General features: G+C 34.9%; 1 protein-coding gene across 1 annotated transcript in view; it reads left to right on the top strand.

Annotated features, from left to right (window-relative positions):
- plxnb2b (plexin b2b) overlaps positions 1–17,771 on the top strand; it is a 295,240-nt gene that overhangs the window by 249,966 nt on the left and 27,503 nt on the right. The window contains exons 18-24 of the mRNA XM_049474378.1: positions 413–595; positions 2,708–2,822; positions 4,275–4,484; positions 6,576–6,755; positions 13,804–13,943; positions 15,116–15,216; positions 15,324–15,553. Coding sequence (XP_049330335.1) covers positions 413–595; positions 2,708–2,822; positions 4,275–4,484; positions 6,576–6,755; positions 13,804–13,943; positions 15,116–15,216; positions 15,324–15,553 — 1,159 coding nt within the window. The remainder of the gene's footprint in view (positions 1–412; positions 596–2,707; positions 2,823–4,274; positions 4,485–6,575; positions 6,756–13,803; positions 13,944–15,115; positions 15,217–15,323; positions 15,554–17,771) is intronic.

Here is a 17,771-nt window from a genome sequence, read left to right as displayed (position 1 = left end):
TTTTTACTCTTTTTTTTTTAGTTCTAGTGAAAGTTTAGAAGTTTTTTTTTCTCTCCTTTAAAGTTGCTGTTTTGGAGATACCTGTTTTTTTATTGGACAGTGATGAAATTTAGGAGCTGCATTAAATGGGTTAATGCAGGACTCCATTAGGAACCTCTACAACTACTGTAGTATACTGTATATGTCAAGGTGTGTTGTACATGTGTTACACTATGCTTCTGTATGTATAGCTTAGTAGCTATAGCTATTTTTATTGTATCTTTTATTTTATTCTTCTGAATAGCTTTGCATTGCATTGCAGTTTGACATGTCTTTCTGGGTGCAACACTTAATGTAGTCATATTTTTACCTAAGCCCATGTCTCTCTCTATCTCTCTCTGTCTGTCTCTCTGTCTGTCTCTCTGTGTATCAGTGAGGAGTTTGGAGAGAAGATCACATGTAAAGTGGGGCCGTATCGAGGCGAGAAGGTGCCCTCTGACCTCCTCCCTGTTGTGGTGCGCTATGGGAAATACACCAGCACTCAGGTCTCTTCAGCCTTCCAGTTCTTCAACAATCCAGTGATTACAGATCACCAGCCCAGACACAGCTTCGACTGGTGAGCTTCTTCTGCATCCTCCACCCACTGCCTCTTATTCACGCTTTATTCTTCTCTGTGTTAGAAGGCCGCATGTTCTCAATGCAAATGCGAAACGCTTGTGGACTTGTGGAAAACACATTGTACTTCAACAAAGAAGTCAGGGGAAATTGCCAGCGTTAGATTAACTCCTACAGATAAAAGCTCCATTTCCGCTTTCATCTGTAGGAGTAAGAACTTTATTTATTTATAAAGCACTGTGGGTTTTTCTCAGGCTCTTATTGTTATCGTTCAGGACTTTCACAGAGAAGCGGGAAGTTCATGCAGCATCAGAACGGACAGAGTTGCAGATCATCTCTACGTCTTTGAACGTCATTCACTCCTAAGAGACATATACTGTCTGTTTATTAAGAATCGAAAGCAGACATAAGTCATAAAATGCTTCTTTAGGTTTACGGTGATGTTAAAAGCATGTATCTGCACAGTAACACAATTACTCATTCACACTGAACCGTCTCACAATACAAACATCACCTGATTTTGAATCTAAATCAGATCAACACTCCGCTAATTAACCAGTTTATATTTAGAAGACACATTTTGATTTGTTTGGATTGAGTATTATGATTAACATTGCAGCTGTGTTGAGAAGAAGGTCTTGAAAACAGTTAAGACAGCCGATTAAATAGATTAAATCTGCTTAATATTGTTTATTATACTCTAATCTCTCATAAACAGAGTGTACGACATGTATATATTAATGTATATATATATATATATATATATATATATATATATATATATACATATATAGTATATATATATATATATATATATATATTTAATATAGTAATATGTACATATATATTACTAAATTGCAATTAAAAAAGTAGTGAATTGTTATTTCTGTACACAATGAATGAAGTTCTTCCATTATTAAGGAACCCACTTGCACACTTTAGAGGAACAGATGTAGTGTATGGTAAATGGTTTAACAGGAAATTATTGCATGTCTGTTCGGAGTAACTGTTGCTGCAGGTTTGAGAATGCGAGTGCAGGATATTCTGAAAGAAGTTCATTTTAAAGTTATGAAGTTATTTTATGAACTCTAGTTCTCTTAACTCACATTCTTTTCACCCACATTCTGTGCTCAATGTGGAGGGAAAATAAGAGGTGCTGAGAAACCTTGAATATGGAATGCGGATCTAGAATAAGGAGCAATTCTAAGCAGTTCTGCTGCTCAGTTAAAATTTAAAAGAATAACTAAATTATTTTTTTTATAAGCCTTTATGTTACTTTTGTTACTTTTTTCCATTTCTGTCTGAAATTATTATTTTTTTAGTTTTATTTCAGTTTTGTTTACTTAGCTTAGCTGAACTAGAAGGAAAACGCGGCGACACCCCTGTTCCTTACTAGTGCTGCATAATGTGCCTTAGGATACCTATAAGGATGCACCTTAATGTGGCGTGAGGAGGCAGGGGAGTTGTGGGTCCACCCCACGCCGGAGCGCAAAGCCATGCCTGTCTCAGCTGGTCAGCGTGAGGACTGATTGAGCCGCCAGCTGGGACAGGCATATAAACTGAGCCTCAGTCCTCACTCGAAAGAGGACTTTCACTGGGGAGCTGAGGGCTGAGGCTGCACGGACTCGTATTTAACACTTTGAAAGTTATCTACAGACTCTAGAGCCCAACTGGGCTGGAGTTATGTTCATTTAAGTTCTTTTGGGTGTGGTGGAGGGTCTTTCAAAGCAAATAAAGGTATGATTTGAGTTAATTTACTCCCCGTGTCTGTGTATCTCTGTGTGCTTCCTACTTCCGGGTCACAGTGGTCACGCCCCTTACCCCAGGGGCCTACCACATTATATATGAAAATAGACCAGAAAATAGATGTTTATTGATAGTGTGCCTTATAATCCTGTGCCCCTTATAGTGTGAAAAATACGATACTTAAAATAAGGGAAGCTATAGAAGATTTTTTGGTAAAAGAGATGTGTGAAAAAAAAAAACGTTTTTCAATTGGTAAAGGACTCTTACATTGACATCGTTAAACTCCTAAACTCTGAAGTCAGCATACGCTCTTGTGTTGAAAGCTGTGTGTTGACTGTCAGTGTTTGGACTCTGTTATCTGTTTCAGTGGTGGAAGGCAGATTACAGTGATTGGCTCAGGGTTTGCCCTCATCCAGAGAGCCTCTATCAGAGTGCAGGTGGCTGACGAGTGGTCCGGGCTGAAGACGAGAACTACGGCCGAGGTCTGTATCCACAGTCTGCTTCTGCTGCAGAGAACTAGTTTATAAATCTCTCCTGAAGATAAACTGCTCTTTCTACCCCCTGTGTTTTCTCTCCTCTCCTCTTTTCTGAAATCAGAGCGGCGGTGAGGGGTCTCTCCTGCTCGGCTCATGCTTTCAGTTATTTGATGTGGCAGTCATTTAACGGCTTGTAATTCCAAAGCTGTCATAAACAAAACAGGAAGATTAAACAAGCATTTATCTCGTGGAATAAAAAAAAAAAACTTGATAAATGTTTCATGTAATCTGTCTTATCTGCAGATAAGCTTTTGAACTCTTCTTCTTCTTCTTCTTCTTCTTCTTCTTCTTCTTTTTCTTTCTTCTTCCTCTCTTGCTGCCACCCCCTTCACACACACCCCCACACACTCTCTCTCATTCAGTCCCCCTGTAGCCACACTGAATACCAATAAGTGTAAGAGCTGTGGCGCTTCCTGCAAGGCCTTACTGAAAAATGAATGCTTCTGTAAATATATGTAGAATATATAGAAGTGTATTAGAATGTAATTGGAATGCATGGTATAGTGCGGGTGGATCAGGAGGTCTTTACTAGGGTGTGTGTGTGTGTGTGTGTGTGTGCTCTGAGCCACACTGTGAGAGCAGCAGAGGGGAATAAGTGGAGAAATCTGATTCTCTTTCATTTAGAAGCCGCATTAATACAGGGCTGGATGTTCTGCTTGATTAACACAGAGGGCAGCCATAGTGAGAGGTTCTTTTTCTCCCAGTGTGTGTGTGTGTGTGTGTGTGTGTGTATGTGTATGTATGTGTGTCTGTGTGTGTGTTTCTCCTCTCTGACTGGTAGGACCGTGACTAAATAGCCCTCAGGGTCTTCTCGGCAATAGCAGCAGAGCAGAGACTGTTCTCACACCACCATATTAGTTGTGTGTATGTGTGTATGTATGTATGTGTGTGTGTGTGTTTGTGTACCCTGCTGAAAAAAAAAATATATATATACATAATTGTACTTAAAGTATTTTAAGAAATGTCTAAGTATGCTGTAAATATACAGATTTTATACAGATTAATGTACTTACAATATATTAAGAGTACATTAATATTATGCTTTCATCAAATGTTTAAAAGTAAACTTTAATCATACTTTTACTTAAAAAATAGACTACTATGAAGTACACTTTTAGTTTAATGTAAGTCAATATACTTCTAAAATATACTTTTGTACATTTTTAGCAAAGTGTGTTAAAAACAGCTGTTACAGCAGTTTAGTTAAAGTATAATGTATCATGTAACTTTTTAGAAAGTAAATTAAATTACTGCTACTTATTTAAAACATGTAAAGTAAATTTGTAACACGGTACAAATTGTAGTACAGTATATTAAAATATATATTTTATACCCATCGTGTAAAGATACTCTACTCTAATTTCTCTTTCACTACAATGGGTTGTTCTGTGCTCTCAGTTCGTGCAGGAGGCCGTGATTAAGAATGACACCACGCTGCAGTTCCCCTCGCCGGTGGTGAATAGGATGCACGACAGCCAATCCTTCACCATGTCCATCCATCTGGACAACGTCGTGGAAAAGCTCAGTCCATTCGAATATCACAGCAATCCTGAGTTCTATCCTCTCTCCAACAACGTCATCATAGAGAACAGCGTGTTCATCGTAACGGTATGGTCAAGGCTTCCCACAGCACACAACACATACATAATATATATACCAGTGGTGACAATAGTTGCATGTAAATCATTACATAATATTTAATCAGGAAATATATATTATAGTTATTGTAAACTATAAACATATATATTATAAATGAACTAAAATAAAAAACAGCAACTAATTTAAAACATTACTCTGCGTTTTCCAGTTTCTACAGGACTCTTATCTGACGGACAGCGGATTTAACAAACTTTTTAAAAGATTTTTAAAAGATTTTTTGAAGGGTGTAGTAATAAGTATATTAGCAAAGTCGCAGGACAATCTAACCAATCAGATTCATGATTTTCACTCCAGGGGCAGATTCTTTTTTTCTGATGCAAAGTTTCATTTTTACAGAACAGCTATTTATTAATATACTGTATTTTTGGAACTAAAATGTGCACTTAAAATAATTTAAATTACCCAAAATCATCAGTGCACCTTTTAATCTGGTGCAATTTATGCATGAATTCTACCAGTCAAGTTGTAAGTAGCAGTAAAGCCACTCCACTGAAGTGCAGCATTGTACAGGAGTTACAGTTTAGTTCTCCAAGCACTGAGACTGGAGCAGTATCATAGTAGCATACGCTGCTAACTATTCTAAGCACTAGCTTTTTGCCCTTCAGAGCTGAGTATTATGGGCCTGTAGCCTGCTGCTAACCTCGGCTAGCTCTTTCGCTGTTCAGAGGTGAGTATTATCGGACCATAGCCTGCGCATTTACTGTGTTAAAACAAGCTATGTGAGACGAACCGTTAGCTAATCTTGTTCTGGCTTGTTGGAACACTCAGATTTCCTTAGTGTATCACTGTCAGGCTGTTAGCTGCTAATGCTAATGCTCCAGTTTGAGTGGAAATCTTGAAATCTAAGCTTACTGTAAATAAACGGAAGCACTTTACTTACCCAAATAAACAGTTTCCAGGAGAGAAATTAGATTAACATACAGCTCTCATTTGAATTATTTTTTTAAGTTTTGTTTACTTAGCTTAGCTTAGCTTTACAGGTTTTAAAACCCAGCGGTGAGACCTAGTGGCGAGACCTGCTGAATTAGAAGGAAAACATGGCGACACCGCTGTTTCTTTCTAGTGTTGTATAATGTGCCTTATGATAAAATGTGCCTTGTGTATGAAAATTGACCAGAAAATAGACGTTTTTTTGATAGTGCACCTTATAAATGGTTTACCTATAGTGTTAAAAATACAGTACATTTATTACTAAATACATTTATTGCTATAGAAGATGTATATAGAGATAATACATACAACAAAATAAAGGAGAACCTTTTAAATTGGTAAAATACCCTCACATTGATATCTTTAAACCTTTAAAATGTTTTGCACTGACGGTTCTTTTATTAAAATCCTCATATGTTGCTAAAACTGGATCCACTGTGGTATCACTCCAAAAATGATTTGTACCACTTTTATTTTTAATGTGTACTGATTGTTTTTTTGACAGACCTATATTTTCCTTTCAATGGGAAATCGTACTTCAAAATACTGTCCAGTCCAATACTAGTCCACACTGTGTTTAAGAAACTGCTCCTTACAGTTTTATTATGATTTGTTAAACTAATTCAATGTATATTAGGTTTATTTAAGTATATTACCTAAATCATATTTTCCAGTTGTGTTGTAAGGATGTAGTAAAATGGTTTTGGCTGCATTAATCAAGTATAATGTTTAGTTGAGTGCAGATGAGTGCTGACATCACAGCGTGGAGATTAAAGAGCATATCCAGGTCATATTTTAGAGCTTTTGACATGTAAATTATTCTAATGTGTAAAGTTACTCCAAACAGGCAAAAAAAAAATTGTGTCAACACAAAATAATTACAGGCAGACAAGCTCTATTTGTTAATCTTATGTATGCCATCTGCATATTTAAGATCCCAAAGGATTTCATCCCTACAAATGTTGAATATTAAATATTTAATCACAAGTCAAACACTGAGAACTGAGCTCTGTAAATATTTTCACAAGTCATTATGTTAAGCTTATTGAAATATATAATCGTTTCTGAATGTTTGACCTGACTCCCAGCTGTACCTGTTCGTCTGTCCAGGGTCGAGGTTTTTCCAAAGCCATGACCGCTAAGGAGGCGCTGGCGTTTGTGGGCGACGTGTCCTGTAATGTGAACACTCTTCAGGACGACAAGCTGTTCCTGGACCCACCGAGCACCACGCCCAGCTCTCGCTCCAAGAGACAGCGCCGAGACATCGCCACTGAACCCCTCGACCTCCTGGTGGGTCTGCACTGCTTCAGTCTCTTTAGTTCCCACAATGCATCAAACAGAACTGCTGCCTGTCTTATCAGCCAATCAAACACCTTTGGCATACTTCAATAACAAAACCTTGCTCATTTGACTATAAAGCTAAAGCTATATCATTTTTTTTTAATATCATGCATTGAAGTTGCACACAAAGTTTGCACCTAAATTATGAAGCCAAAAATGAAAAAACTCGTCTCCGAAAAATTTTGAAAAAGCAGATGTCATGCCAAATTTGGCACCCTTGCCAAAAAGTGCACCCCCATGGGAATCCGAAAAACTTCGTCTCCAAACAATTTTGAAAAAACAGGTGTCGTGCCAAATCTGGCACCCTTGCCAAAGGTGCACCCCAATGGTAACCAGAAAAATTAAATTTCCAAACTTTTTTGAAACAACAGGTGTAGTGCCAAATTTGGCACCCTTGCCAAAAAGTGCACCCCGTGGGAACCGGAAAAAACTTTATCTACTACTTACCTACTTAACTAAAAACGTAAAAGCTGAACAATAGCTAATTTTCGTAATTAAAAAAAAAAAACTCTAATCTATAAATGTTCATAAATCTTTTCACTGATTGGTCTGAGCACCAAAAAATATTTCTTGCCATTTTTGACTATAAAGTGAAAGCTTTATCATTTTTTAACATCATGCATTGAAGTTAATGATGTACTTAATATTTGCACCTCAATTATTAAGCCACAAAAAAATTTCAAGAAACTATTTTTGGTGCTCAGACCAATCAGTAAAAAAAAAATATGGACATTTAAATATTAGAATAAAAAAAATGCAAAAAACGTAAACCTTAACTGCTACTACTACTAAAAAGTTTCTGGTTTCCAACTATGTATAACATATACTTAACAATGGCTATTTTTTCTCATTTTTCAAAAATTCTGATCTATAAATGTTCAGAAATCTTTTCACTGTTTGGTCTGAGCATAAAAAAAATGTTTTTTCCCCATTTGTGACTATAAAGTGTAAGCTTTATAATTTTCTAACATCATGAATTGAAGTTAACAATGCACCAAATATGTTCAACTAAATTATTAAGACAAAAATTGCAAAAAAACAGTGGTCAGACCAATCAGTAAAAAGATTTTATTTAAAGATTAAAAATTATTTAAAAATTAAAAACTTAAAACTTAACTACTACTACTATTAAAAAGTTTATACTAAAAGGTTTCCAACTATATATAACTTATACCAAACACTGGCTAATTTATTTAACTCTTTTTTTTTTTTTGCTTTGTTGGTATGTCTTTTAGAGTGTTAAAATGTTGAGAATTCTAAAACTATTTTCAATTTGTTGTTTTGTAGTTTTCTTTTGATTTGAAAAGCAATACAAACATGCACTTACACTATATCATTTATTCAGTGGTGAAAGAAGAGGCAAGCTTAATGAAAACCTATGAAAAAACATGTTCAGTATTGGGTATTTGGCCTTCAGAAAATGTTTCAGTTTGTTTGCTTTCAGTTCAAGTCAAAATCTTCTTTTTAGTACATCCCTTGTATTTGGAATGCACGCACAGGTACAGCACAGCTCTCAAACCTGCTCTTAAAATGTAAGAATAATATGTAATGTATTATGAATTCTGCCTTATGAAAAGGTAGCACAGATCTAATAGTGAGATTTCATTCAGGTATTCAGAATACAAATTTCCAATATGTTTCTGTTACAGCCCGACCCTGGACACTCGCTCTTGACCTCAGATCTTTGTTCATTTTTGATCAATGACTGGTTCCGGCTGTCAGTCATTTTTATGATGTTCAGATTAGCATATGAGTCTCATGAACGCTGGGAGTGAAATTAGGTGTAGAACTGCTTTGCATTTTTGTTATTAGGTGCGCACATGCTGATGAGGACGTTGAAGACGTGTTCTCACTGAGGACTTTATTAGAAACACTATACTAATATCAGGTACAGCCCCTTTCTTGCTCTCAAAACAGCCTCAGATAGACAGACAGACAGACAGACAGACAGACAGACAGACAGACAGACAGACAGACAGACAGACAGACAGACAGACAGATAGATAGATAGATAGATAGATAGATAGATAGATAGATAGATAGATAGATAGATGAGTTGACCTTTAACTCTGTTCAGGAGTTAAATCTGAACTGTTGTGAGAGTTAAATATTTATACCATCTACAGTAAAATACAGATCACAGCTGGACTTAATATTACCATAAACTAATAATGCAAAAAACATGTATTAAACTAATATCCTAAAAAAAAAAAATGTAAAATTTAAAAACACTAGAACATTTAGGAGTAAAAACAACAACAAAAAGCATCATTACTAATTACAATAATAATTTCATACTCAACAAGAGTATACCAGTGTATATTTTTTCATTGCATGAGAACTTTAATCCTGCATTGCAGTTCTCAGTGCATTTACAGCACTTCATCACACTTTACAGTGCAGAAGATGGTAACTTGCTCTTATAGCCAACAACATGTTATCTAGGCAAACAACCATTATGTAAAAAAATCAAGAATACCCCATGAAATGTAGCCCTGGTGGGCAAGACTTTACACTGATGGTGAGCTGGTATTGGAGGACACGCCCATTAGAGAGTTCAGTCACGCTCCTCAACACCTTGGATTAAACTCTGAAATAATACACCCCCAAAGAGTTCCCCTCAACTCAACTTGTAGTTTAAGTTGGAGAATAAATTCACATAGTTTAACACTCTCACACCTTTTTGTTTAACTCCAAATGTTTGAACTCCAGAAATTTGCTGTGAAGATAGATAGATAGATAGATAGATAGATAGATAGATAGATAGATAGATAGATAGATAGATAGATAGATAGATAGATAGATAGATAGATAGAGAGACAGACAGACAGATAGATTGAAAACTCATGTTACAGATGAAAAATAATGTAATAAAGCATCTCTGTTCTTCATGCCATGCATTCCACATCCACAAGATGTGCTGGGAACATTCTTTTGAAATTCTGAGATTCCAAGTTGAAATGAATGCCTCCTGCAGTTCCTGTAGATTCTTCAGGTGCATCTTATTGCTGCAAATACTTGATTCTACCACATTCCAAAGAAGATTGGGAACAAAAGTGAATTGGGTAACACTTCCAATGAACCCTGTATTCAAAATGCCTTATGAATGCATTTATAATGCATTATATGACGTGCATAATACCTTATAATGACTGTAATAAGGCTGTATAATAACTCGTAATGTCGCTGTCCAATGAAAAACACTTATCTCCATTTTTGTCGATTTTTAGTTCACTACATAAACTGTCTCTTACACTGTGCCACAATTTCTTGATTAACAGACCAATAAAAACTATTCAAAATAATCTGAAATATATTTTTTTACATTGACTTCCGTTAAAAGTTTACAAGGTTTTTTCTCTCTCCTGTAAAGTTGCTGTTTTTCATTGGAGAGCGACGATAAGTACTTACAGCGACATTCATAACACATTATAAACTTCAAGTATAAGGGTTTATAAAGAAAGGGCTTATAATGCCTTATAATATCTGTATATAATAGCATATATACCAAAATATACCAAATCTGTGTTATAGTGCATTACAGCACTACATTGTAAAATGTTCTTATGAACAGATATTATAAGGCATTGTAAGCCCTTTCTTTATAAACCCTTATAGTTGTAGTTTATAATGTGTAATGAATGTCGCTGTAGGTACTTATGCGTTATTATACAGGCTTATTACAGTCATTATAAGCTATTATGCATGTCATATAATGCATTATGAATGCATTTCTAATGCATTATGAATACAGGGTTTACAGGAAGTGTTACCGTGAATTGGAGACCCACTGAAGAACACTTAACCTATCCTCATGTTTATGATACCAGTTTGAGACAACTGTTGCTGTGCTGGAACGTGGTGTGAAATAATGCTGGAAGCTGCTGTTAGAAGATGGCTAAATTGTGTTCCTCAGGGAACACACATGCTCAGCAGGAACGCTCAGTGCGGCTGTGACATTTAAACGATGATTGATTGGTGTTAACAACCCAAAGTGTGCCAAGAAAACCTTCCCCACACCATTACACCTCCTCCACCAGCCTGGAGTGTTAACACAAGGCAGGTTGGGTTCACTGGGTTCATGGATTCAGGCTGCTGGCACCAAATTCTCAAGCTACCATCTGTGTGCTTCAGCAGAAATCAACAAAATCGACATTTATCCCACCAAGATAAGTTCTTTCAGTCTTCAGTAATCTATTTTCAGTGAGCTTGTGTTCACTGCAGCCTCAGCCTTCTGTTCTTAACTGATAGCAAAAGTGGAAACTGATGGTCTGATGATCTTCTGCTGTTGTAGCAAATCCACCTCATGCTTTGAGATGCTTTTTGTGGTGAGCAGAGTGGTTATCAGAGTAGAGCTTAGATTGGGTCCAAAATATCCAGCCCAACCTGGACCAAAGCCGTGCACCTTCTGCCCGAGCCCGACCTGACGAGTTCTATTTAAACAAAACATTTTTTAAGTAAGTAGAGTGTTAAAATTTAGCTTTTAAAAAAAACATCTTCGGACTGTTTGAATAAGCAAAATCCGTTCAGAATAATGTTGTTAATTAACATTGCAACACTGAAGAAGCATAGACCTATTATTTAAAAACAATGTTTATTAAGAACTGATCTCCCCATCTAATCTAATACAATTAACAATGTTTAAGAAAACACTTTCTGAACAAACATTTTTTTTTTTCATTTTAAACGTACAGCCTTAGTCTTAAAAGACATAAAACATCAATAAGGCTATGTACTGCACACTAATTAAACATATCATAGCATATTTTACAATGACTTTTGTCTACTGTACAATAATTAACAATGTTAACCCTTGTGTGGTGTTCGGGTCTGTGGGACCCGTTTAAATTTTTCATCAAATGATACAAAAAAATATTTTGTCTAACTCACTCATTGGCATTGGCTCATTTTTTGTGAAAAACATATATCAAAATATATTCGATAAAAACACACTGTACACCCCCCCCCCCACACACACACACCCACCCACACATTTATACAGTATGTTTGGCCAATGGCTAATAAACATTGCTTCATTTGTAAATTTGAAACTAAACAAATTTTCTACTCATATCTTGAGTTTAATTCATTTTCTTTTACATTTTATTAAAAAAACTAATAAAAAAAGAGTAGCACTTTTTAAAAGAAATGTAACATAAGAAAGGTAAAAGGCAAATATTAACCATGTAAGCTGTTTATATTGCTTGCAATTTAGGTGAAGCAAGCATGTGTAAAGCATTTTAATGTAAAATTGATTAATTTTGCTGAATTAAATACAAGTAACAAAGTAAACAAGTAACAAAAATATGAACACCACACAAGGGTTAAAAATACAAAATTCTTTTAGATCATTTTTTTTTTACTATATTTTTACTTTACTATACTTACTATACTTACTATATTTTTTTAACATATAGCCTTAGTTCAAAACACATAAATCAGCAATAAGGTTATGTGCAGACAAGTGGAGGAGCTGACGTGTATGCAGTGCTCACTGCACAGTTCTATAACATTCCAACTTGTGCACCTATTTTTTTTTAAACACAGTTTGATTTGTTACTTTACTAAATTGTGATTATCAGACCATAGCTTTATATACAATAAAAACAGCATTAAAAAACAAAGCCCGACCCGACCTGAAGAAAAATGGTGGGATGTTTATTATTGTTACTATTTTGGGGTTCACCTTTAGGGATATTATTTTATACAAAAAATCCCAGTAGACCAGCAGTTTTATGGTGTTTTTACACTTGTAGTTTGTTTCTTTGGCGCGAGTCAGTTGTTGAATTTGTTTATTTGGAGTATTTTCTACCTCTGTTTGGTTTGGTTTCACACAGTCACAAACCTAAACGCACCAAAATGGGACCTCTGATTGGTCAGAGCTGTCTGGTTCGGGAGCAAGAAAGTAAATATAGTGAGAGGATTTTGTGTTTCAGCACATATATCCGCACAGTCTGAAGCCGCTTTAACACAGAATGTTTTCAATAGGACGTATGTAAACAGAGATGCTGCACATTACTGCGTGTGTAAACAGCATAAAGCAGCAGAGACAGCTTATGTTCATATTTGTGATAATTAGCGTAATCTGCCTAATATATCAGATCAAACTGCGCCATATCAGCAATTTAGCTCAAATAAAAGGAGTGTATTTGATAGCTGGGTCAGCGAACCGCTCTAAAACTAGTTTGGGACTGTTTGTTTGATCCGCACCTGAGTGTGCTTACTGCTTTTACACCTGCTCAATCGAACCGCACTAAGGGTACAAATGAACCAGAGTCTGTTTAAACTGGACCAAATAGTGCTTGTGTAAAAAACGCCCGAAAAAACACATAGACCAAACCATCTAGCAGCAACAACCATGGCACACTCAAAATCGTACATATGTAGACATTTTTTTAGTAATTTTATAGATTTGTTTATGGTAATTTGCTGATAAACAGTATCAAGTGCACGTTGCCTGATTAAGCAAACCCATCTTCTCTGTTATGCCAATTTCTGACCCAAATATTCCTTCTAAAGGATAAAAAATGCTAAATAATAACACCCAGTGCCTGAAATGAATCTGCTGGATGGTATTCCTAATCCTCTGATTGGCTGTCAAGCACTGACAAGCAACATAAACAAAGCAGGGTAGAAAAACAGGCCCTGATGGCAGTCTGTATCTGTATCTGTTGATCCGCTGAGGACTCTGCAGGTGTGGAGTAAATTGGGTTTAGGCTCAGGCTTGACAAGGCACTACTCAAAATAACACAGTTTGTCAAAAAGCTCAGCTTCTCTATTTTAAACTGGAATTTATTGATAAATAAATTCAGTTTTAAGACCGTGTGTCGTGACTGTTTGACCCCCTTTAACACTTTAAATGGGATGTAATATATATTTCTAAATCTAAAAGGAGCAGCAGAATCAGTTCTAGTCTGAATGCTTTGCTTTGAGATGATGGTAATTCATTCAGGTTTTAATGTTTTAATGTTTTATTTCTGTTTAATTTCTGCTTCAGATTAAGTTTGGTCATGGAGAGTGGGTGGTTGGCTCTGTGCACTACGAGAGGAAGTACGAGGTGAAGCTGGATAAAATCATTATCCCTGCTGTTGTCGTCCCCATGCTGCTGATTATCGCCATCTCTATAGTGTGCTACAGGTAAACTGCTGTTTTCTGAAACTTTTATTCTGAAACTTATTGTATTCTTTACATTTATTGTAGTTCATGATGGGGCTTAAGACTGGAGACACACAGCATGAATATAATATCATACACAATACAAGCACTATAAGTTTGTTTCAGAAATCTGTTAAAAATTATTGTTATTAAAATAAAAAAAAACAGATTGCATTTTGTATTTGTTTTGCTATTTACTGTGAAGTTTTAGTCGTATAAATTATTGCAGTTATAAGCTGTAGTGATAAATCAGTATAACATCAGTGATTTTGTGTAAAATTACAGATTTTTTAAATTTTATTTTATGGTTAGTTTTGTTAGAATTGTCAACAAAAGGCTGTTAAAAACGTATTTGTCTATTTTCTTTATAGGTAAATCCCAAACAATACATTTAAATAAACTTGTTACTTCTATTATTTTAATTAAAATAATAAAAGTGTGTTCTTGTCATTTTAATATTTACTGGGGTAATATTGTAAAACTGATTGGAGATTTTTTTTTTCCCTAAGGTATGTGATATGTTATTTTGTAGATAATGACATAATCATTTTTTTTATTTTTATACGCATGCACTAAATAATTCTGCACTTTAGTATTGTGATAGTTTTTCTGTTGCATTTTATTATTTTTGTGTCAAATTATTTATTGTGTTACATTATTATTATTTTATATTAAACCCAAATATTTTTCTCCTGAATCTTTAAACTGTTACACTCTATAAGAATTATTAAATTCTTAACAACTGTTATGCTTTTACAAATAATTTGAATTTGAATTTTATTGGAAGGATAGCCCCCTGAGATGTAATATCTCATTTTAAAGGGGGTCCTATAAACACAAATACAAAACACAAACAGTTACACACAAAACATATATTACAACTTATAACTCAAAATAATAATTGTTTTCGATTATCAGCATGCAATATACAGAACATTTCATCAACAAATATTTAAAGTAACAAGCTATATATTTTTAAGTAGTATATTCTTGATATTAACACTTTTTCTAGTGTTATTTTGACAAGAATATCATTATCAAGAAAAAATTTTTAAATGTTAAAATGAAATTATTTTAGGGCCATATTGCTCATCCATAATATTTATTACTTATATTTTATTGTTCTGAATCTCTGTTTCGTATCTGTCTGTAAGGAGGAAGAGTCAGCAGGCTGAGCGCGAGTACGAGAAGGTGAAGCATCAGTTGGAGAATCTGGAGGAGAGTGTACGGGATCGCTGCAAAAAGGAGTTCACAGGTTGTTACTCATCACAAACTGAACACACGCATACTGATGTGTGATAATTTATTAATCGCTTACACGCCTGTAACTGTGTAACTGTGTAACTGTGTGTTTCTGTTCAGACCTGATGATCGAGATGGAGGATCACACGAATGATCTGAGTGAAGGACGAATCCCCTTCCTGGATTATAAGACCTACACAGACCGGGTCTTCTTCCTGCCCTCTAAAGACGGAGCCAACGACGTCATGATCACCGGCAAGCTGGATATCCCAGAATCCCGCAAAGCTATAGTGGCCCAGGCTCTCAACCAGTTCTCCAACCTGCTCAACAGCAAGACCTTCCTCATCACTGTAGGATATTATACATATACAAACATACTTACATACATATACATACATATATATACACAGCTTGGCCAAAAAAACAAATTCACCACCAAAAACTGTCTTTATCTTTGATTGCAGCACCCATTCACTGTGGCATTGTTTAAATAAGCTTCTGCAATGTCACAAGATTTATTTCAATCCAGGGTTGCATTAACTTTGCATTAAAAGATCTTGCAGTATTAATGATGGTAGAGTCTGACCTCTGCACAAAGCTTCTCCAGCACATCCCAAAGATTCTCAATGAGGTTAAGGTCTGGACTCTATGGTGAAATCTCTCAATCCATGTGTGAAAATGATGATCTCATGCTCCCTGAATCACTCTTTCACCATTCCAGCCCCATGAATCCTGACATTATCATCTAGGAATATGCTTGTGCTATGTACTATATACAGTATGTATATTAAATATAGAAATTCAAAAACCTCATAAAAATAATGATACTTAAAAAAAACAGTGTGTTTTTGATATTTGTATATTATTAAATATGAATATAAGATAAATGACAAAGAATGTTTTATAAATTGATTTGAGAACACTCCTAAAAGATATTTGTTATGTATTTAGAGTATATACATTCATACATATTCCGTATTTTTATTAGTGCTGTCACTTTAAAAAAAAAAAAAAGAAAGAAAAAAAAAGCAGTTCATTTTGGAGTACTCCTATCCATCCATTTATTATACAGGTAAATGTAAAAGAAAATGCCAAAATACAATATTGGCAAAATTGAAGAATGGAATTGAATTAGAAATAGAGATATATGAAGAACTTTTATAAAATGATTATATATTGAAATACAATTTAACTAGAAAATGGAAAATAAGTAAATTTTCAGTAGAATCATAAAGAACCCCCCACCCACCCACACACACACACACATTAGGTTACAGTTACTCATTTAACGGATGCTTTTTATCAGCACATTTTCCCTCTGCCAAGTGCTGGTCAGTCCCTCTGGAGCAGTCTGACTGAAACACTTGGCTCGAGGGCTCAGTGGCAGTAGCCATCAGCTCGTTTCACACCCGCGACCTCTTCAATTAAGTTCTTTGACCATTAGACCTTTTTACTGAGGTTCAACATTAAACTTCTAATAGAGCTTCAATCCTCCATTAATGCTTCGCTTTCTTTTCAGTAATGTAAAACCTATTGATTATTACTGATGTTAATTAACAGCCCTGGGCTTCAGTTCTTCATGAATTAATCAGGTAAAAAGGAAGAGCAGAGCTCGTCTCTTCTATTCAGTTATAAAAATATAATAAGAACCAGTTATTGACCAGCGAAGTCTCAAAGCTATTACAGTTTCCCTTCTGCTCATCAATATTCATACTGCAAACAAACCCACGTCTTTAACTAGCTGCTTATACACAGTCTCATAACACACACACACACACACACACACATACATACACATCTGACCCTGACTCTTTTCTTGAGAGTTGCAGTATATTATATCTCAGTGTGATAAAGTAATTTCACAGATGGAAACAGAAAACACTCAATTTATTAAATCACAGTTATTTTAATAATATCAACAATGCTCTCCTTTTGATTTACTGTCTACTGAAATGACTAAATATACTGATTCCATATTCATGTCCTTTAGTTGATCTGCTACTTTTTTTTATTTTTTTATTTTTATATATTATAGTTAGGGCTGTAAGGGTTAAACGCACACAGTTAATCGAGATACTTTCACATGTTATTTTATTTTTAAAGCAAATTAATAATTTTACCATGCTTTCCCCCCTTTTTTTCTGGCTTAATTCTCTCTTTTTAGAGAGCCTAGAGATGCATAAGTAATTGAACAACTACATATCATGATATCGCAATATTCTTAAAAGCAGTTTATTTTGCATTAGTTTTTTTACTAGTTACTGTATGTATTTACTTTTAATAGTTTGTTTATAGATATTTAAATGTATTGATGTTTTTGTTTTTACTGAATGTATGAAACTTTTATATTTATATATTCATAAAGCTTTAATATGTATTTAGTTTCAATAGAATATTTTTGAAATTAAAACATGTTTTGTTATGTCGCCAAATATATATTGTTATCGCAAAAATACCCTGAAAATCCAATTCAATCAAGTTTGTTTTTTAAAATTGCGCTTACAGAGAATCAGGCAAAACATTAAACATAAAATAATACACAATACAGAACACCCAGTGAACAACGGA

This window comes from Astyanax mexicanus, chromosome 2 (assembly GCF_023375975.1).
Source record: "Astyanax mexicanus isolate ESR-SI-001 chromosome 2, AstMex3_surface, whole genome shotgun sequence".
NCBI lineage: Eukaryota > Metazoa > Chordata > Actinopteri > Characiformes > Acestrorhamphidae > Astyanax > Astyanax mexicanus.
This window is presented reverse-complemented; position numbering and strand designations above follow the sequence as displayed.